The 23,156-nt window shown below is 36.4% G+C and overlaps 2 protein-coding genes and 2 long non-coding RNA genes across 4 annotated transcripts; 1 reads left to right on the top strand and 3 right to left on the bottom strand.

Moving 5' to 3' along the window:
* Window positions 1–420: 420 nt before the first annotated feature.
* LOC103958085 (receptor-like protein EIX2) lies at window positions 421–3,627 on the bottom strand. The gene has a single exon (XM_018650084.2). It carries the CDS (start codon window positions 3,625–3,627, stop codon window positions 421–423), a length of 3,207 nt encoding a protein of 1,068 aa, XP_018505600.2.
* Window positions 3,628–9,590: 5,963 nt separating this feature from the next.
* On the top strand, window positions 9,591–19,582 carry LOC103958082. Its single transcript, XR_007254495.1, has 3 exons — window positions 9,591–10,960; window positions 11,197–11,283; window positions 19,284–19,582. It is a non-coding gene; the product is annotated as an uncharacterized LOC103958082 (long non-coding RNA).
* LOC103958080 lies at window positions 14,759–17,176 on the bottom strand. The gene is made up of 4 exons (XR_007254494.1): window positions 16,838–17,176; window positions 16,310–16,565; window positions 16,010–16,068; window positions 14,759–15,039 (listed from the first exon to the last, which is right to left on the bottom strand). It is a non-coding gene; the product is annotated as an uncharacterized LOC103958080 (long non-coding RNA).
* Window positions 19,583–19,769: 187 nt separating the features above from the next.
* LOC125472572 (receptor-like protein EIX2) lies at window positions 19,770–22,469 on the bottom strand. Its single transcript, XM_048574216.1, has one exon. It carries the CDS (start codon window positions 22,467–22,469, stop codon window positions 19,770–19,772), a length of 2,700 nt encoding a protein of 899 aa, XP_048430173.1.
* Window positions 22,470–23,156: the final 687 nt, after the last annotated feature.

Genomic DNA, 23,156 nt, shown 5'->3' on the forward strand with positions numbered 1-23,156 from the left:
AACTGAGTTCCAATTTGATCATAATATTCTTTGAACTTTCTTCTCTTTCCTATGTCGTCTTCCACTTATTTCAACTTTCAATTTCTCCACACTATATGTTCATGGTTCAAAGGCATTGTTCCAGTATTAAATTTAATTTACTCTTTTTAACAAAATTGCAGACACTACAATTCGCGTAATTTCTCATACTTCTTCCCAAATATCCCCAAAGAAATATGCACGATGTTTGCTTTCTATGGAACTTGTATTCGAATACTTACTGGAAATTTCAAGAAAATATGGAAAAACATGATTTATTTAGTAGCTTGCAGTACATTACACATACATGATAGCCATAGAAAAACTAAATAAGTAGTACATGAACTTGGTAGTTAGCACTTGGCTTGTCGTATTTTAATCTTGAGAGATTTTCTTCTCGAATCAAAGTTTCCTTTGAAAACGAGCCACTTTGACTGCAATTGCTAGCATTACCTTATCTTTGATGTCATCGAACAATCGAAAATAAGCATATCTCCATGACTTCTTCACAAGCAATGTACCACAAACACCCCAAAAGCCCACGGTGAAACCCAGTACCATGCTGACATAGAACCACAACTTATTATTTCCATCTTCATCGCTGTCTTTCGCATCTGTAGCAGTAAAAGTCTCATCTCCTGGGCACTTAGTTGAAAGAGGAACTCCACACAGTAAAATGTTGCCCTTGTAAATGGAGGGATCTTCGAGCGTCTGGAGTTGGTTCCCAGAAGGAATCCTTCCAGCCAAGTTGTTATAAGACAAGTTCAAGTGAGATAAGGAGGTTAAAGAAGACAAACTTTGAGGAATCTGTCCTGAAAGGTGATTTTGTGAGAGATCAAGAGTTTCCAGCCAACGCAAGTTTCCGATCTTGAAAGGAATGTTTCCCCTCAGTTGATTTCTTGACAAGTTTAAGGTACTTAAAGCAATGAGGCTTGTTATTTCTTCAGGGATTTCACCTTCTAAATTATTCGATGAAAGGTCGATGCTTTTCACCAAGAACAGAGTTTTGCTATATACGAGTTCCCTTCCCTTCAACGTCAATGTGGCTTGCTCAATATAGCTTTCATAGTCAGTGGCATTGGAAAAACCTTCCACCAAAGACGTCATATTCTTCAAACACTTGGGAATGGACCCTGAGAAGTTGTTGTGACTAAGGTCTAGGATGTCAAGAAATTGAAGATTGCACAACTGGTCGGAGATATGTCCGCTTAATAAGTTGGATCGCAATCGTATGAAAAACAAGTCGGGTGCATTTGATCCTATCCATAAAGTCATATTTCCTGTAAATTTGTTCCCTCCAAGATCGATACTCCTCAAAGAAGTGCAGTTTCGCCATATAGAAGAAGGAATTGTGCCCCCAAGATTGTTATCATTCATCTTTAATACATAAAGTGAGCTTGGGACACCCATCGAACTTGGCATATTACCTGAGAGATTGTTGTATCCAACGTCGACAATATCTATTACGGGCCACACACTCCATTCTTGGGGAAATTCTCCGAATAAATGATTATTTCTCAGAGAAAGGATTGACAAGCTTTGCAAGTTGCAAATGGATGGTGGAATTGTGCCTTCCAACTGATTGTCAGAAAGATACAATCCTTGCAATGTCGGCATCAATTGGTCAATGTTCGAAGGAATTGGCCCTGAAAATGAATTGCTTTCAAGATTAAAGATGGTAAGATTGGCGGACAGAAGTGGGAGTGGACCATCGAATCGATTATAGCTCAAATCTATATGATATAGAGTTGGACATTTCAGTTGGAGTGGAAGCCTTCCTCTGATATGATTGTATGATAAATCCAAATATTTGAGCTGCAATGATACCTTCAACAACCACTCTTCTGGTATGGTACCCCAGATTCCAGTACTACGAAGGGTGACATCGGAAAGTTCAGTTTGCAACTGAAGCCATGCAGGAAACTTAGGACCAACACTGCAATTTGTAATGCCAACTGTGTAGAGCTTGAAAGGAGGAATCCACTCATGACTCAGTTTGACAATGAGCGACATAGGTCGATATGTAGACACATCAATAGATCGTAATCTTGTGAGATTTGTGAAATGAGATTCTGTTAAAATGCCATCCCATGAATTCCCGTACAAATCTAGGTGAACTAGCTCGAACAATTGTCCCAAAGTATCGGGAATCGGTCCAATCATATTGTTGTAACTGAGGTTTAGAGTTTTCAAGGATGACAACTTTCCAATAGATTCCGGGATTTTACCCCAAAAATTGTTGAACTCGAGGTTTAGAGTTTTCAAGGATGACAACTTTCCAATAGATTCTGGGATTTCGCCTGAAAAATTGTTGAACTCGAGGTTGACATATTGCAAGTTGTGTAGCATCCCAAGGGAGTCAGGCAACTCATCTTCCAGCTTATTAGAGGACAAATCCAGCGATTCCAATACACTCTCTGTACAGTTTGAGAAACCACTCAAAAGCCCTTGAATTCCCCCATCAAATTCGTTTCCTTGAAAGTTTAATGTCTTTAGCTTGCAAAAGTTTAGTTTGGGAATATGACCTTCGAGTACATTACTAGAAAAATCAAGGCCTTCCAGATATTCGAGCCTTGCAAACTCACGAGGAATCGGACCAGTGAAATCTTGTCCACTCAGATTGAGTTTTCGAAGACTAGTAAGATTAGAAAACCAGCTAGGTAGTGGAGAAAAGATAGAATTCATTGACATATCAAGTACCAAAAGTGAAGTCATATTTACCCTTTGGATTGAGAGTGGAATCCCTTCAATTCTGCAAAGAAACAAATGCAACTCTAACAGCGAAGGAAGCATGTTAACAGCAGATAGCCAACTTGCTCCCGCGCTGTAAAGATTGAGAAAGTCGAGATTGAGGTATGTTAAGGAAGAGAGGCGAGGAAGCCAATTCAAGCTTTCGGAAGATATTTTCAAGTAATTCCACCCGAGGTCAAGATGGTTCAGGTTTGACAGGTTTCCAAGGTTAGGGGGAATTTCTCCCCGAAAACCTGAGAAGGAGATATCAAGATAATTCAAACTCTTAAGCTGGCCCAAAGACTTAGGAATTGGATTCCCTTCGAAATAATTATTCGAAAGATCGAGTGTTTCCAAAGACGACAAGTTTCCAACAAACTCTGGAATCTCAGCTCCCTCAGATGATAATGCAGAGGAGAGGTTAAGATACCTCAAATTTTCAAGCAGACCATTGAATTTAGGGAGTTCGAAACTGTTCCCGCTCAAATCTAGGTAATTTAAATGCTTCAAGCTAAGCAAGGAAGGATTTATCTTACCCGACAATAAAGAGCGTTCATAAGCCAACTTGTCGTAGCGATCTTCGGGATCAGACCATACTGGAGATGGATAAGTATTCCGAAGGTCCACCTTTGCAACATGACCCGTGCGGTTGTTGCACAAAATTCCTTTCCATTGACAGCAGTCGCGTCCTACCCAAGAAGAAAGCCTTCCCGAAGGATCAGTAACATTTTGTTTGAAGCTGAGTAGTGCTCGTCTCTCTTCCTCAATGCATGAGTCCACACCGCTTGGAAGTCCGTCACCCATCCGCATGTAGGAAGTGACCGTAAACAGAAAGAGAAAACAGTAAACAAGATTGAAATTTGGATAGCAGCTACCCATTGTACGAAGATTTCTTTGCTGCCGATGGTTACTGAAAGCATGCAAAGTAAAATTGTAGGGAGGCAGCAATCAGCTCAAAGACAGATATTGAAGTCAATCGTGCACAGATTATCCAAATCCTCAGCACATTTTTCTTGACTTCGGTTGCCAAAGCAAGTCTGTATCCCCTCAAATGTAATCGAATTGTTTACAATTTCTTGACTTTTGGAGTTATGATTAATAATTATTGATTGTATTACATAAACAATTATTGTGGGTACACAGGCCAAGGGATCCGCATCATCGAGCGGGGCCAGGTGAATCCCCACCCATCACGTGGGGTATACGTATGTTGTTTGACTTAGATACCGCGTTAAATTATCAAAACAGACCAAATATTTACTTCCAACAACATTGATATTGTCCCCAACTTATTAAGTGTAAGATATTTACGTCTGTTGTTTGACTTAGATACCGCGTTAAAGTAATGTTAAGATATTTACTCTTCTTTTTTTCCTTCTCTTGCGAATGTAGGATTTTTAACATTACCTACCTCGGAAGACCTTTTGGAAAGCTGCTTATGAAAAGACCCAACCAGTATGAGCCTGGACTTTTCGTTCTCATGACTTACATGGCACGTTTACGTAACAGTAATGAAAATAAAAGGAATTGAATTGAGAATGAATTGAATTAAGAAGGAGTTGGAATAAGGGGAAGTCAGAATCGGATTCCTGTTAAAACTGTTTACTTAAATGTTCTAGAATCCGAATAGAATTCCATAAAAACTGTTTACTAATTCAGCAAAATCGGAATATAAACTAGTATGATTACTAAAATGCCCTTATCCCAAATCAAATATTTTATATACTTTAATGGGTTTATAAAGAATAGTCTTGGAAATAAAAAAAAGTAAGTGAGGGCATAAAGGGAACAAAAGTGTCATTCCGATTGCCCAAACAAGCAGGAATTGGATTACCACCTATATCTAAGGAATCCAATTCCACCAATACAAGGAATTGAATTCCAAAATTTGTGTAGGCCTCACTGCTTTTTTGATTCATCCATATTTAGTAAACATCGAAGTACTCCGTAATCGGAATTTAATTCCATATTTTCATTCCGATTACGGATATATAAACACGCCCACAGTGTTTGGTTTCGGGTTCTAGACGCTGGACTGGTCCCACGCAAAAAAAAAAAAAAAAAAAAAAAAAAAAAAACAATCCTACTCGGAACCAGCTGTGAAAGTGTCGGAAAGAAATCATTAATCCCTTGAGATCAAATCTTCTATTGGAAATGGCTTCCAGATCCCTTCATCTTAATTCATCAAGTTCAAGAATTCGAGTCGTTGAAATTTGATCCAACGGTTAAGTTTATTATAATTATAAGCCCTATTTATAGCCGTTGAAATTTGATCAAACGAGAAAGAGCAAAATGTTGAGGTGAAAAGTAGGGTTGAATAAGCAAGCATGGAACCTATCCATTTTTATGAAGTTGAAGCTTGCTAGGAAATCGATGAGGTCGAAAATTCCAGGTCCTCGGCCCAAACGAAATTTAGTTAAATCTCAACCTTTGCTTTTCATGTTTTGGCGTGCAGTAAAAGCATCACTCGCTTGGAAACACTTTTAAATTGATTGAAAAATACATTTAGAGAAAATGATTTTTAGTTCCAAAAGCACTTCTAATTCTCTTTCCCGCACCATTTTTCACGAATGAATTGTTGAAATTTGACCAAAAGAAATTTAGTTAAATCTCAACCTTTGCTTTTTGTGTTTTAGTGTGCAGTAAAAACATCACTCGTTTGGAAACGTTTTTAAAATAATTGAAAAACACTTTTAGAGAAAATGATTTTAAGTTCCAAAAGCACTTAAAGTGTTTCCTGAAAGAAACCCCAGTTATGTATTTCTGGTAGAAAGCACTGCAAATGTTTTTTTAAAATTCACTTTGCATTTTTATTAAGAATTAGTTTTAAAAATATTTTCATCAAAAGTTCGCACATTGTTTTTAGTATGCTCTAATTCTCTTCCGCACAATTTTTACTCATGGCATGTAAGACATGCTTATGGTAAGAAGCTGAAGCTTTAGGAAATCGATGGGATCGAAAATTCCAGGTCCTCAGCCCATTCTACAAGTTAGCAAATTCCACTCCGTTTGACTAGACTTAGGGCTAATTCTCTTTCCCGCACCGTTTTTTCACGAGTGAACTGTTGAAAAATACCTTTACTTTTTGTGTTTTGATGTGCAAGAGCAGCATCACTCATTTATAAGTGTTTTTAAAATGAATGAAAACATTTTTAAAGAAAATGATTTTGAATTCAAAAGCACTTAAAATACTTTCTGCAAGAAAGACCAATTGGTAGGAAGCACTTGAAGTACTTTTTCAAGATTTGTATTTTATTCAAGATTGGTTCCAAAAACATTTAAATCAAAAGTCCACACATTGTTTTTAGGAAAAATTTGAAATAGATGCTCTAATTCTCTTCAACACAGTGTTTTATTCATGGCGTGCAATACATACATCGAAGCATAGTAAAATTTTGTGTTGAATCCTCCGCCCGTTCTACAAGTTAGCAAAGTCCTCTCAGGTTGAATAGACTTGGATCTATTTCTCTTTCATGCACCGTTTTTCATGAATACTGTTAAGATTTGACCAAATGAAATTAAATTAAATCTCAACTTTTGCTTTTCGTGTTTTGGTGTGCAGTAGAAGCCCCACTTGCTTGAAAATGCTTTTAAAATGATTGAAAAATACTTTTAGAGAAAATAATTTTGAGTTCCAAAAGTACTTAAAGTGCTTCTTGAAAGAATTACCAGTTATGTACTTTTGTTAGAAAGCACTTGAAGCGCTTTTTCAAAATTCACTTTTGTATTTTTATTCAGAATTGATTTCAAAAGCATTTTCATCAAAAGTCCGCACATTGTTTTTAGTATGCTCTAATTCTCTTCCGCACAATGTTTTACTCATGGCGTGTAAGACATGTTTCTGCTAAGAAGCGGAAGCTTTAGGAAATTGATGGGATCGAAAATTCCATGTCCTCGGCCCATTCTACAAGTTAGCAAATTCCACTAAGTTTGAGTAAACTTGGGGCTAATTCTCTTTCCCGTACCGTTTTTCACGAGTGAACTGTTGAGAAATACCTATGTTTTTGTGTTTTGGTGTGCACGAGCAATCGTTTGGAAGTGTTTTTAAAATAACTCAAAACATTTTTAGTAAAAATAATTTTGAGTTCAATAGCACTTAAAATGATTTCTACAAGAAGCACCAATTGGTAGGAAGTACTTGAAGTACTTATTCAACATTTGTATTTTTATTAAAGATTGGTTTAAAAAATATTTATATCAAAAGTCCGCACATTGTTTTTAGTATGCTCTAATTCTCTTCAGCACAATGTTTTACTAATGGCGCGCAAAACATACATCGAAGCGTAGCAAAATTTTGTGTTTTATGAGGAATCAGTAACAAAGAGAGAAGTGAAAAAAGGCCAAAAGATATTTGTAGCCAACATTAATTAATCGATGTCAGAAAGCAATAAATTTAAATGAAAAATAAATAAAAAACACCATTGACAAAGAAAAAGAAAATTCTAGTTAATATTAATTTTATCTAATCGCCGAGTTGGGTGGCGTCCAGAGTCAGACGACTCAGACCGAGTCATGAGGCTGAAACCTGCCCTTTAATTATCCCTGTGCATACGCTTGCTTCTCACTTTCTCAATCAGTGACCTCTGCTGACCAAAATGCCCCCACCATAAAGTCCAAAATCTCACAACAACCGCTGATTGCCCAAAGAACATCTCAGCCGTTGATCATCAAAATGACAAAACCACCATCGACATCGACGGTAGGAACATTGTGTCCTACAAAGCAAGGGCAGGCGGACTACGAAAAGGCCGGTGAGTGGGCCCTTACACCCTGACCCGGTAACAGTATTTGATTTTTGATTTTCTGAAACTTGGGGCCTCAAGTCTCACTTTTTTTCCTTCTCTTTTTCTGTAATTTGTTTGAATAATTATACAATTTTTGGGAATAAAATAGTAAGATGGCTACTCGGAATCACTGGCGAGGCTGTCCATTCCCTTAAGTCCCCTTCGCTTTCGCTGCAAATGCACGCACAGAGGTCGACCAAAATATTATGTGACGTTTACTATTTATAATTTTATTTAATACATTTACCATTTAAAGATTTGAAATCAAAAGAGGAAGGCTTTTGATCCAAAATGGCGTATAAATTGACATAATTTTTTCACTTTCATTTTTTATATTTAAAATCGATAGAAATGGTTCTTCACCATTCCATGAGATATCATTGTTAAATTGAGTGTATTTTTGTCGAATCAACCTCTCTTCTTGAACTGGTGGTTTATTCAATTTAACAAAGATTTTTCACTAAAAGACCAACATAATTGACGGTGAAAAATTTCAAGAACCACTTCTATCAGTTTTAAATCTCAAAAACCAAAATGAAAACTTACGACAATATCATAAACCATTTTAGCTAAAAAGACAGAGGAAAATCATGTCATTGACACTAAAAAATAGAATGTCAAAATATACTTCCATAAATAAATCAAATACAGGCTGCATTTCACTTTTCACCACTATATGAAATAATATTATTTTTGGCATGAAAAGACAACATTAAATATTATTATTATTATTATTCTCCACTTGAAGCACCTAATTATTCGCTCCACTAAGAAAACAAAAGTGAATGACAATTCATCACCAAGTTTTGAGCATGTCAATTATAAAGAAATGAATTATACGTATCGTGTTTACCATCACGTAAACTTACAATCCAATAACAGATCATTATGTATAAGTTTTTTTTTTCCACATATCGATACATTTTTTAATTGAAACACGACGATAGCATTGAATCCATTTCATATAACACCTGACCTCAAATCTAGTTGGATCTTGTTCTCTAGCAAAAATATATTTCCTTTTCCATATTAATGAAGGTGTGTGGAAATTTAAAATTTATAAAAAAACTGAGGAAAAAGACAAAAGAGGAAAACAGCAGGAAAGAGCAGCATATTACCTTCTTCACACATTTCTTCTCCCTGACCTCATATCGATTCCTTGTCAAGTCAGACAGCCACATCCCTGGAAAACAATACTGCCAACAAACAATACTGCCAACAATAAAATACATTTGCAAGATAACACATTAATCACTTCGTACATGCAAAGAATACAATTTAGGTACCTCCATAGCTATTTGTCGTCTTGCGAGAGTTTTTTTACTCTTGGATGTGACTTTTTTTTGTTCAAGTGGGTCATTCAGTCGACCACGTGGACGTTTGACTGTAGCTTTTCTCTTAACTCCACAAACAATTGTTGTTTCACAATTATTGGGCTCAACCATTATCTCAACATGTTCTTTACCAGTTGAATCAACCTTTTTGAACACCACTTGCGCAATCTTTTTCACCAAGGCTTTTCTTTATTTCTTCCAAGTCTTTAAGTATCTCAATTAAATGTGTGCATACTCAGTTAATGTCACATCCTGATCCGGGCCCTCATCACATTCCGGGTTTGACTCTACCATAGCACGATATTGTCCATTTTGGGCCCCAACGCCCTCACGGTATTGACACGAGAACTTCCCATTGGGTCATCCATCTTGGGATTGCTCTCACGCGAACTCGCTTAACTTCGAAGTTCCTACGGAACCCGAAGCCAGTGAGCTCCAAAAAGGTTTCGTGCTATGTAGATATGAGAATATACATATAAGGCTTACATGATCCACACCCCTGGGCGATGTGGGATCTTACAATCCACCCCCTTAAGGGCCCGAAGTCCTCGTCGGCACACCTCGGACCATGAATTGGCTTTGATACCAAATTGTCACATCCCGGCCCGAGTCCCCACCACATCCCGGGCTTGACTCCACTGTGGCACGATATTGTCCGTTTTGGGCCCCAACCACGCCCATATGGTTTTGTTTTTGGGAACTCACATGAGAACTTCCGAGTAGGTCACCCATCCTAGAATTGCTCTCGCACGAACTCGCTTAACTTCGAAGTTCCTACAGAACCCGAAGCCAATGAGGTCCCAAAGGCCTCATGCTAGGTAAAGATGAGAATATACATACAAGGCTTATAGGATTCACACCCCTAGGCGATGTGGAATCTTACAGTTAACTTGTCATGTTCTACAGCTAAGGAAGCAATTTCATGAAAATTGCTACACAAATGGCTATAACGCTTTCCCATAGATTCTTTAAGATTGTCATGAGCACCCATTCCATGGTGATCTTTCATACTTCTAGCCTTTGCCACTCTTGTCCATCGATTTAATATGTAATGTGATGAGATTTTTTTTTTCACATTATTCTTATCAAGCACTTTGATTGCAAGACCACATAAAATCCCTATAAGTTATTATGTATGGTAGTCAAATTGTTTTTTATGTTATATTGAATTTAATTTAATGGTTATACTTTATCCTCCTATGAGTTATTACTGTTATATTTACTTTGAGTAGGATTTGTTGAAGGACAAACTGCAAGGAGGTTTTCTTAAACGAATATGATATGCTATGAAACCGAATGAAGCTTATGGTCGTCTATTCCCTTTTGTTAATTTCTTGGTAAGTTTCTATAACATTGATTAGTTATGTCTTCGAGATTCTAATGGCTAGAAATGCTAATGTAATGAACTGTGCAATATTGTAATAGTGTATGGTTAATGTGATCCCATATCTATTTGATTGAAATATTGTTCTACAACAAGTTTAAACTTTGTTTTTCCAATACCTTATCACAAAATAATTCCACATTGAACAAATTACAAGATATGTTGCAACATGTGCTTTGATAAATTGCATTCAAATTGATACTGCTTAAGAATGCATTTGAACATGTTGAATTTCACGCCCGCAGCATCGCTCAGGCAGCATTGCTAGTTAACACTATTCATAAGCTACAGTACAAATTCCCTGATTTTGATTTATTTACCAAATTGCCATTGTACCAAAAAATTTGCTTTGTTATGGATTTTCCAGGTTCGGTTTGCATTCAAAGGCCCCAGACAGAGGCCTAAAGGCCTGGACCAAAACGGCCCAGTCCCAGTCTTGAAACAAGCAAAACTACTCTTTTGCCCGTTTGGATTTCAGATCGGACGGACAGGGTTGACGATTGTGGGGGTGGTTTTGTGATTGGATTGCAGACCATGTTGTCTGCTTCATTCGATGGGATTGAGGGAGTGTTGTTGCACATGGAGACGAAGAGAGAATGAGAGGTCCTGCAGACAGACGGAGGTGCAGCAAAGCAAGCAGCGGTATGGGCTGCACTGAGAGAAGGAGAGAGAGATATGCTGAGTTTAATTTTGGCCTGTTCGTTTATAGGGTTTGTCTTGCTCTGTTCGTTTTCTTATTTGTTGAGTTTAATTTTGGCATTTTGGTTTTCCGTTTCTTAATTTTTTACCTTTCATGTTTATGCTGCTTTTGGATTCAATTCGAATCAAATAATGTAGTTTATCTTGATATGAATTCTCTCTACAACAATAATTAGGGGTTTTTGTTTAAATTATCGCCGATTTGTTCTTTGATTTGGCATTGAATCTTTGTTAATTTGGACTGCAGGTGGTTCTGATATGGAGGAGAAGCTGCAAGAGCTTATGATCTTGCCGACCTAAGTAGGGTCCTTCTTCAACTCATATAAACTTTCCGGTACGGTTCAAACTCTTAAGAGTTTTATGATTTTGCAAAATCATGTCTGCAGATGTTATCTCTTTAGTTGCAGTTGCATCATTACATTATTACACTATGCCACTGAATCTACTTAGAAGATATGTAGACCACTCTCTGTAATCCAAGATAGATGAACTCCGTCAAAACTTAAAAGATTGGACCATAACATGATCTATCTGACATCCTCAGCGGTACCAATTTAATTGATAAATTGATGACGCCACCAATACATTTACACCTTCAACTGATGCAATATTAAACGTTCACTTGTGTGAGAGATGAGGAGAGTTAAGTACACCGACTTCCAGAGGCTGTTGATATATGGAAAATCCAAAGAACTAACCCTAATAGAAGGAGAAACTTCACTTCGAAAATAAGGATCTAATATGGTAAGGAAGATATAATATTTTTGACAAATTAAAACAAAGCGATCACATAATTAGTAGTTCACGCGAAAGTTAATGAGGAGTTCACGCATAACACGACTTTAGGAACAGCTAGGACCAATTTTAATGCAAGAGAACACTACATACTTAATGAATCAGTGACCTAAATTTTTCTCGAGCACTCAATCTATGCATAAGATACTACAAATAAGAGCACAGTTCAAACCAAATGCAGGGCAACAATGTGCATTCTATTCCACAAATTAATTCCTAAAAATGAAAATCTGTCATAAAATAAGAACGGTGTTTGATCTCATCTTCCTAAATCTAACAGACACCATCAATCTCAACGAAATAATAAATCACTTTATTGACATTCTCTCTTTCGAAATAGCAAATTCAGTTGAGTTCTTATACTAAAAAATGTATTGTAAGACATTGATACTAAGTATCATCTGCTGTAGTCAATCCGGTAAAAACTTGACTAAATTCAGTATCTACATGTATTTAATCAGAGACAAGCTGTGGTAGTCTCCATCTTCATTACATTTTTACTACTGTTTGACCGTTGGGAATATTAGAGAAGGTTTGCTGGCATGAAAAACCTCTAACCATACAAACAGACTCTTCTTTATTGAAAAGCTTTGGAAAAAAAAAAAGTGAAGAATATTTTATCCCAATTACAATTGGAATGATCAGCTTCATCATTTTCATGTTTTTTTTTTTTTTTTTTTTTAAGAACCAAAAGAAAAACAATAAGGTTTAGGTTAAATAAACATGCCGGTTAATGGAAGAGACTTTGTCCCATCGATCAATCTGAGGTGCATCTTCTAAATCATCAAAATCCTCACTGACACTCAAACATATAAGCGAACTGGAGCCATTGCAACTTTGGTGAACATATACTTCCGAATTCGCCATTTTGTTTGTATATTGATTTTATATGTCAACTTGATAGAATATTGATGCAAACTGAACTGCTTATTTTATCGCATTGATCCACCTATTTCTTGGTTTTTCAATTATTTGGAGATGACTATATTAATTTGTGGTTTTGTGGGAATTACTCAAGTAAAATATGCTTTGTCTAATTACTGCATTTGAGAATGCGATTGTATTGTTGCAACCTTTTGAGTGAATTTTGTTGTGGATATTATTTATAGCTGTTGTTGGTTATTATAGTTTGAAAATCCGATACAGAGAGCGGACATTTTTCTAGTAATGCCGAAAGCCCACGTCTCTTTTTCCTCCTATTCCCAATGCCCTTTTTCCTTCCATCCACAACCTACCAACCCTCCACGGATCCACCACCTTCTCCACCTCTCTCCTGTCCACCACCACCGAATTTCTTAATTTCTATTTTTCATTTTTGATAATGTCCTAATTTTTAAATTTAACTAAGCTTTCTAATTAGCCCAAATTAATAATACAGGATGCTATTGAAATAGATGTATAATGGATGAAATTTTTTGAATTTCTAATAGATTATAGTTACTGCTATATGCTTATTAGATTGTAATTTATGATTTTTTTACTATTTGATTTGATCATGTGTTAGTTAATACTAGTAAAAATGCTCATGTGTTGCTGCGAGACTTGAATGCACACCTTAACCACATGAATAAGACACATTTAACCTAAAAAAAAATGCAACATAATCATAAACGAACAAAAAGGATAGATGAGTGAACGGTGTTGGTAAGATAAACAGTTTGGCTTTTATATACATTGAACAGACCTGATTACAAAAGATATGGTTGCAAAAAATGCTGAGAAACAGAAGCAACGTGCATTTTACACATATATTGCTTTTCAAGTTAAGATGGCAAAATATTTTAGCAGTTAGACAAAAAAGGCATAAAAATGCGTTCTTGTTTCAACAACTAATCTTTCAAGCATTAATGTTCAAAGCAAAAAAGATGCAAGATGCTTGTTTCCGTAAGACACTGAAGAAACAGAAGCAAGATGCAGCCCACACATATTTTGCCCTTGTAGTTAAGGTGGCAAAATACATGTCCTGCAGGCCAAGCACCTATTTTAGCAGTTAAGAAAAAGCATAAAAACTATTCTGTTGTCGTTTCAGCAAGGAAGTTTTCAAGCAGATATGTTCAAAGGCAAAAACATGGAGAACGCCTTTGTAGCAACTGATAAAGGAGACTACGGTCATTCATTTTTTATGTGGACGGACATCTTCCGCACTATAGCAAAAAACATAAATAGTAGTTTAGCAAACACTGGTATGACGGATGTTATGCAGGCACGCATGCGAAAGGCAAATTTTTGGCTTGAGACTTTGTTATGAGTGCGAAAGTAAGATTGCATAAACAATTTTACACTCAGAAACACGAATCATATAGAATCACAACCGATTTAACAATAAGAAAGCATATAACAGCTAAGACACTCTTAGTTGATCAAAGAGCAGGCTAACAGGATTAAATAGATTATCACATATTGCAACAATGAGAAAATCCGAAGATTAAAGTTTGCATTCACTATGTCTGATTCCGTTGATGCTGGAAAACATTTTCATTAAATCTGTTCAGGGAAACCTGACAATATCGAAATCGTTTTTGAAACCCTAATATAGGAAGACATGAATAATTTCGATAGAAAGACACACAAATTGTTGAGGGAGGATGTGAAGCTTCTGTACGGAAGGTTTCTACTCTTGTACATCAAAAAAAATAAAACGAAGCAAGAAAAATTCAACCAAAAAACTTGAAAACCCTTGCCCCAAAAAACTCACCAAATTCAAAGCGCAGCATCTACACCGAGTCACGACATAAATTGCTCAGTTAGGACTCTGTGACACTCATTATCCCTGATCAATGTAATCATATATTTCATAACTACACTCCCCATTCACATACATTGACATAGCATCTACTTTTTTGCTAACTTTATTCGCTCAGTTAAGCAATAACCAACATTACACAATCTGACAATCATAGCAGCTACACCAATCATCTATAAACGGCAGAAATACAAATACAATTCTAATGGAGTTTAGAACAAATAAACCAATCATCCAATTCGAATGTTATCTAGAACAAATACACCAACCATTCAATTGGAATGGGGTTTGATAGAAATATATCCTTAGTTATCTCAAGCTTTACATAAATGGACACATACAGATACGTGCACAAAATAGAAAGAAGCCCATTTCCATTCTAAGCTCAAACAAAGAAAATTGAATTATATATTTAAAATCAAGCATGAAAGCTTCACAAAGATAAATAAAAAAAGGTCGATAACTAATTAGGCTTTGAATAAAAATGAGGGCGTATAATTATATACCTCAAATTGGCAAGGAACCAACTTCTTCCTCCAACAATCCAAATTTCTGATATTTGCAAACAAAGTAAATTTGTTAGCAACTTACAGACTTTCAAATTCGAAAACCAAATCTAATGAAATTTTAGTTAAAAGACCAAAAGCACACCGAAAAAAAAATTAGAAATATTTTGAATCCAACACAACTAATTTGGCCTAACAAAGAATATGAAAGCTTAAGGCATAGATGAAATGTTTAGTAAACTGCAAGGGGCCTCGGCCAAGGCCATAATTGAACAGTCATGTCATACAACTCACAATTACTTCAATGCATTTGATTATAAAGGAAAATTAAATTTGTTCAATTTTGATATAAAGAACTCAATGCATGAACAATTTTTGTGCCTCAATGGCGTGAGAAGTAAATAACCAAGTTTATATACTGCAATTCAAATAACATAATTATAGGTTCATAACACTCCAAATAAACTTCACCCAACCAACATGAAATGACACGAAAAATGAGTCGATTACATAACTTTTAAATAATCTTGTGCCAAACAGCTTATGCTAGTATGCCCTCTCATGTTTAAGGAGGAGGAATTGAAATAAAATAGTTCATGAATGTTGCACTTCCGCTGGTAGTGCAGTGCATCGAACGGATAGAATAGACTAAACAGAAACATGTATAGACAGAAACGACCACCTCATCATACAACATTACAAATAAACCAACCCACAAATGAGTTTGGTTTGTTGCCAAGTTGAAAGCAAGCAACAACAGGTGAGATTTGAAAGCAATGAAACATGCAGTGTGGATCAACATTATGTCAACGAAAAACTTCAGATGGTGAGATTTGCATTCCTAATAGTTTGATACGAAAAGAAATTTTGCGATCTTAGCATTTCCATATGACTAATCATTTCGGCATGATATTTGTCTTCACACAACAAATTGGAATGTGGGATTGCATACATTTGGGAATTTTAACCAGCAGTTATTCAAAATTTACCAGTCACAATAAAAGCTTAACTGATACCTTGATTACGGTCATCAATCCAGCAGAACACCTATGCCATCACTTTTCAGGTCCAGATTCTGCACGATACTATAACCATGTGTTGTAAGTATTGTGTGCAGATATGTAGAATCTATTTACATAATTTATGTAGAATCTCCCCATCAGTGTTTTCTAAGAATTTGAAAGTGCAACAATAAGAATTTGAAAGTGCAACAATAAGAAAAGACACACTTGTATGTACCAATAACACGAAGGGAAAAAAAAAAGGGAGAAACAAACGAAGTTGGAAGGGTAAAAACAACATCATAAGCATTTAACCTTTAATCATCTCTATAAGCACCTTTGGCATACAACGTTACTACAGCTTGAATTTGAACGAAGACCCCAACAAAACAGAAAGTACACAACAGAGTACTGTTATGAAACTATATATAACATCGAAATTCACAATCAAAGTACACAACAGAGTACCGTTATAAAATGCAAGGATAACTGAAGGAAATAAAATATATGAATATGCAGATAAAGTTTTCCCTTGTGCTTGTTTCCACCTACTTGGAAAATACTGCAGAATCTGTAATTCATAAAATTCATAAGATGCTAAAAGAAAAAAACCTGGTATTTAACATCTGGAACTCAAAAATATTAAGAACAAAGACAAAAGGTTGAAAATCAACAATTAATCCAAATAGTGATTCTTATACAAAAACAACAAATACTCAGAAATCAAATACAAAATCTCATCTCTTTGAGGTTATTTCTCCTAGTAATACAATAAATACAAAACCCTTTACCGATCAAACAAATAAAAATTAAAATGAAAATGAAAAACCAAAAAGTGTATACCTCGGGATTAAATCGGTGGTGGTTTGGAGAGGATAGATAGTTAGATGACAGGAGGCATGGCTGGCGGCGGTCGCGGCGGTCGCGGCGGAGAGAGAGAGCAGACGATTACAACACTAGAATACTGCTCTGAAATAAAAGAACTGATCATTTGAATTAGACTAATGTCCTCTTCAATGATTGTCTATATTGTTTTTAATTTTTAATGTTATAAATATGGTGGATGGCCCAAATGCAGAATTTGAAGGCTGATAATTGCAAATATTACTGTGCACATGAAGACTTTAAGCCTGATAATTCAATTGTTTACTATTTACATGAAGACTTTGTAAATAAGGTTAGTTTGCTTCTTGTAATTGTCAGATGAAAAACCTGTTGTAACATCACTGTGCACATGAAGACTTTAAGACTGATAATTCAAGTCTCTATTGTTTACATGAAGACTTTCATCCACATGGCTCCAGAAACATTTGTCCCCATTTCTCCTTTTTATTTTATTTATTATATTTTACTACTATTTCTATAGTAATAATATTCTTACCATTTTTTTATACCATCTTAAGTAGCATTTGATATGAACAGTCACATTATTTGAAAAATTTGCAAAACCCAAGAAGAAGAAGGAGAAAGACTCATCGTATACCATAATCATTATTTAATTAACTAGTTTTTTTTAATTATTAGTTTATTAAATAATGAACTAAATTTAAAAATTTGATTAATTCAAATGATGTGGTTGTCTACATCAAATGTTATTTAAGATGGTATGAAAATATGATATAAAAATATGATATGAATAACATTACTCTTATTTCTGTGGTGATGCACCGTCGATGCGCCTCTTCCCTTTTATTATTTTTTCTTTCGCCTTTTCAAATGCACCATCCTTTTTATTTTTTATTTTTTTTTCCATTCCTTCTTTTCAGTTGGTGCCCATGCACCATTCCATAAACTTTGTCTTTTTCCCTGCATAGCCACAAACTGCAGAAATAATAGGAAGAAGTGAGGAAGAGGCAGGGTAGTGGTAGTCTTGTAAAGGCTAAATCGTTAAAATGGTCTTTGAGATTTATATAATACAATATTTTAGTCCTTAGATTTCAAATCAATAGAAGTAATTCATGAGATTATCCACCATCCATTATTTTGGTTATTCCGTTAAGTGTCTCGAAGTTCTTGGTCGGAAGTTTGGACAATTTTTAAAGTTTCGTAACTCAATCCTTTCTTAACCAAATTCGACCCATAATATATCAAAATGAAGATAAGAAAGTGTAGAATAAGATTATATCTATTTGGAAGCCCAATGGTTGCCAGAGATGATCGGAAAATAGCCTCAAAATTGACTGGTCCGAGGGAAAATTGGTAAACTGGTTGGAAATTGGGTAAACTTTAAACGTTCATAACTTCTTCAATATTCAACAAAATCAAGTGATTCAAAAACGAAAATCATACTTATCGATGAGACGGAGAGAATAATACCTTTTTTGACGGCTAACTCAAGACCAAGATAGCCACTTTCGAGTCATTTTCCGGCCAAACCATTCTCTTCGTCTCCTCGAGAAGTATGCTTTTTGTTTTTCAGTCACTTGATTTTGTTGAATATTGAAGAAGTTATGAACGTTTAAAGTTTACCAAGTTTCCGGCGAGTTTTCTGGTTTTCCCTCGGACCAGTCAACTTTGAGGCTATTTTTCGGCCATCTCCGGAAACCATTGGGCTTCCAAATAGGTTTAATCTTATTCTACACTTTCCTATCTTCATTTTGATATATTATGGATCAAATTTGGTTAAGAAACAATTGAGTTACAAAACCTTGAAAATTGCCCAAACTTCCGGGCAAGAGCTCCGGAATGACCAAAATGATGGATGGTGGACAATCTCATGGACCACTTCTATTGATTTGAAATATCAATGACCAAAGTGATTTATTATGCAAATTTCAAACATCATTTTGGCGATTCAGCCTCTCGTAAATAAAGTGTTAATGGCAGACGAATTTTCCATTTTGATATGATCCTTTATATATAAAAATTTATTAAATTACTTTGTGGTTAGTTTTTTTATTATATCTTTTTGGTTGCTATCAATTTACTCGAGTCACCGACAGAGACTAGGAAAGCTGGGAGGAGAGAGGGAGGGGTGGGATGATGAGCAAACAAACTCCAGTAGCCCAAACACACGAAGGCCATTCTTTTAAACCAGTGGCATGTACGTAAATAAAATGAAATCAACCCAAAATTGCACAGTGCCATCCTCCCCCTACTTTATACTAAAGTAACACACACACACACACATTTGTTCATTAACTGATGATTTTTTTGTTTTAATAATTGATATGTGTAGAAATTAAAAGTATGGAACGATATTAACACGTGAAAACATTATCGATTAGTTTGGACAATATTATTTCTCATAGTTTAACTCCAAATTTGGATGGTTCTGATCCAATTTCAGATACTTCAAGTCCGATACTAGGACTATCCAATGTTAGAAGTCTGGATCCATTATTGCCACGAGGTGCTCGTAAGATGTTACTGGTTTTGTGCCTAATCGGAATCTGCCAAGGTCGGGGGAGGCTGGCACTCATCCAGATCTCCAGGTTTTGGGAGTGGCTCAGATTTGATTTGGATATATGTTACACAAGACATGTTCCTTTGTAAAGTTATTCAGCGTTTTGTAAATCCACATTTTTGTTTTGTTTGAATAGCTAATTAAGTCCTTGAAGGCAACTGTTGTTAGACCATTATTATTTTTATCTGCATCAAATTTGAATTTCAAACTTCAGACAAACAATTGAAGTTAAATCTTAATCAAAGCAAACAACTGAAGTACTTAAAACAGAACACATCGTGTCCTAGTAGCCTATTACACATTATAAAGACCGACAGAAAGCATTACGCATGGTAAGAATACTATATGAGTTCAGTACATTTTTTTGAATCAAATTTTTCTTTGCAACCGAGCCACTTTCAATACAATTGCTAATGCTACTTTATCTTTCATATCATCAAAGAAACGAAAATAGGCATATCTCCATGACTTCTTTACGATTAATGTGCCACAAACTCCCCAAAAACCTATGATGAAGCCGAGTGTGATACTGACATAGAGCCAAAGCCTTCCGTTATCATCTTCATCTTTATTATCTCCTGCATCACTAGGGCGAAAAGGCGGTGTTTCATCTCCCGGACACTTGGTTAAAAGAGGAACCCCACAGAGTAATGAATTGCCTTCATAAATGGATGGGTCCTCGAGCGTCTGAAGTTGGTTGCCCGACGGAATTCTTCCGGCCAAGTTGTTGAAAGACAAGTTCACATGAGCCAAGAGCGATAAAGAGGAGTAACTTTGTGGAATTTGTCCCGAAAGGCGATTGTGTGAGAGATCAAGAGTTTCCAACCAACGCAAATTTCCAATAGTTGAGGGAATGTTTCCCCTTAACTGATTTCTTGACAAGTTCAAGGTCCCCAATGCAATGAGGCTGGTCATTTCTTCCGGAATTTCGCCTTCTAAATTATTTGATGAAAGATCAATGCTATACACCCATCTCAAAGCAGTCTCGTAATAAACGAGTTCGCTTCCTTTCGTCGTGACTGTTGTTTGCACCTCATCATATGAAGGCACTGTATAATTATTATATGGAAAGAAAGTCAAAGCAGTCAAATTCTTCAAACACTTGGGAATAGTCCCTGAAAGATTGTTATGGCCAAGGTCCAGGATGTGAAGGTAGGGAAGATTGCAAAGATTGCGCGGGATATGTCCACTTAAAAAGTTGGAGTGCAAACGCAGAGTAGACAACTTGGAGTAGTTTGATCCGATCCATAAAGGAACACCTCCGGTAAATTTGTTGCCTCCAAGATCTATACTGCTCAAAGAAGTTGCATTTTTCAACTCGAAAGGAATTTTCCCGCCAAAATTGTTGTTGTTCATCTTCAATATACGTAGAGAACTCGGGACACCTGCTGAACTCGGAATATTACCAGAGAGGTTATTGTCTGCCACATCAACAACCATTATATTTTGCCACACACTCCATGCTTCCGGGAATTCTCCGTATAACTGATTGCTCCTTAGGGACAGGTGTAGCAAGGTTTGCATGATGCATAGAGAGGATGGAATTGTACCATTCAAGTGATTCTCCGCAAGATTCAAATATGATAATTTGGGCATCAGTTGTCCGAAATTTGAAGGAATTGGCATCAGAAATTTGAAGGAAAAACTATTACTTTTGAGATGTAGGACATGGGCATCAGAAGATAAAAGAGGGAGTGGACCTTCAAATTGATTATGACTCAAATCCATATAATATAAATTTGGAAATTTGAGTTGGGATTGAAGCTTTGCACGGATTTGGTTGTGAGATAAATCCAAATTTTCAACTTTGGAAGATAAGTTCAAGAACCATTCTTCTGGTATAGAATCTGAGATTCTGGTGCTACTAAGGGTGACATCAAGCAGCTCAGTCTGAGATTGAAGCCATACAGGAAAGTCAGGACCTACACTACAATTTATAATGGAAATTTTGTGGAGCTGGAAGGGGGGAACCCACTCATGACTCACATTGAAAATGAGCGGCATAGCTCCATCCGTGGACAGAACAATAGATCGCAGTCTTGTGAGATTTATCAAATGAGTTTCTGTTAAAATGCCTTCCCAAGAATTCTCAGACAAATCTAGGTCAACTAGCTCAGAGAGTTGGCCTAAACTTTCGGGAATAGATCCGCTCATGTTATTGCCCATAAGGTTAAGACTTTTCAAGGATGACAAGTTTCCAAAAGAAGTTGGAAAAGAGCCCCAAAACCAGTTGGCTTCGAGGTCAAGGTACTGCAAGTTTGTTGGAACTCTTAAGGAGTCAGACAATTCTGTTGCAAACTCATTGAAAGACAAATCTAGTGACTCTAATCTGTTATTTGTGCAATTTGAGAAACCACTCAAAAGCTCTTGAATCCCCCCATCAAATTCATTGACAGCGAGGTTTAAGGTCTTTAGTTTGCAAAGGTGTCCAAGGAGTTTGGGAATTCTACCTTTGAGGTGATTCTCAGATAAATCAAGGTGTTTCAGAGATTCGAGGCTTGCAAGTTGGGGAGGAAAACGACCGGTGAAAGAATTTCCACTTAGGTCAAGTGTTTTGAGGTTAGAAAGGTTGAAAATGCTTTTGGGAAATTCAGATTCTCCCCCAGATGATGCAGATGACAAGTTGAGATATCTCAAAGTTCGAAGTTGACAAACAATGTGAATCCCTTGGAAATTATTGTAACTCAGGTCTAGGTAGCTCAAATGTTTCAAGATAAGCAAGGATGAAGCTACCTTACCTGCCAACCAAGACCCTTCATAAGCTGACTCGTCCCACTCTTCATCACCTCCCAACCGACCTGGATAAGTATTACGGAGGTCAATTTTTGTAGCGTGACCAGTGCGGTTGTCGCACGAAATCCCTTCCCATTGACAGCAATCGTGACCGACCCAAGAAGAAAGCCTACCGGACGGATCGGTGAGGTGTTGTTTAAAGCTGAGAAGTGCTCCTCTCTCTTCCTCGATGCATGATTTCGCAGTGACAGAAAGATATGAAAAGGCCAAAACCAGAAAGGGCAAAATGTTAAGGTGAAAAGTAGGGTTGAATAAGCAAGCATGGAAACTATCCATTTTTACCAAGTTTTTCTTTTTGTTGCAGATGGCTGGCTACTGAGGTGAGCATACAAGTCAATATATAAGAAGTTGAAGCTTGCTAGGAAATCGGTGGCGTCGAAAATTCCAAGTCCTCCGCAAGTTGGCAAAGTCCTTTCAGGGTGACTTGGGTCTAATTCACCTTCCTGCACGTTTTACACGAATGAATTATTGAAGGGAGAATTATAGAAGCGTGCTTTGCACACGTGATTTGCATGAAAAAACACCAAAAACTATTTATAGCCAACATCAATTAATCGATGCCACGAACCAATAAATTTAAAACCATCAACATCGACATTAACGGCAGGACCACTGTGTCTTACGAAGAAAGGGCACGTGGACAACGAAAGGGTTGGTGAATGGGCCCTTACCCCCTGACCCGGGTAACAGTATTTGATTTTTGAATTTCTCACACTTTTTGTTTTTCTTTTCTATAATAATTTTGAATAATTATACAATTTAGGGGAATTAAAATAATAAGGTGGCTACTGGCTACTCGGAATCACTGTCGAGGTTGTCCGTTCCCTTGAGTCCCCTTCTCTTTTGCTGCACATGCAAGCCAACCCAATCACCACAAAGGTCGACCAAAATATTATGTAACCTTTGCCATTTTATCTATTTATTTGTTGAAAAATACTAGTTACCTTCTTTATTTGACTTTTC

The sequence above is a fragment of a genome, unplaced genomic scaffold (assembly GCF_019419815.1).
Source record: "Pyrus x bretschneideri cultivar Hongxiangsu unplaced genomic scaffold, Pyrus_bretschneideri_v1 Contig7, whole genome shotgun sequence".
NCBI lineage: Eukaryota > Viridiplantae > Streptophyta > Magnoliopsida > Rosales > Rosaceae > Pyrus > Pyrus x bretschneideri.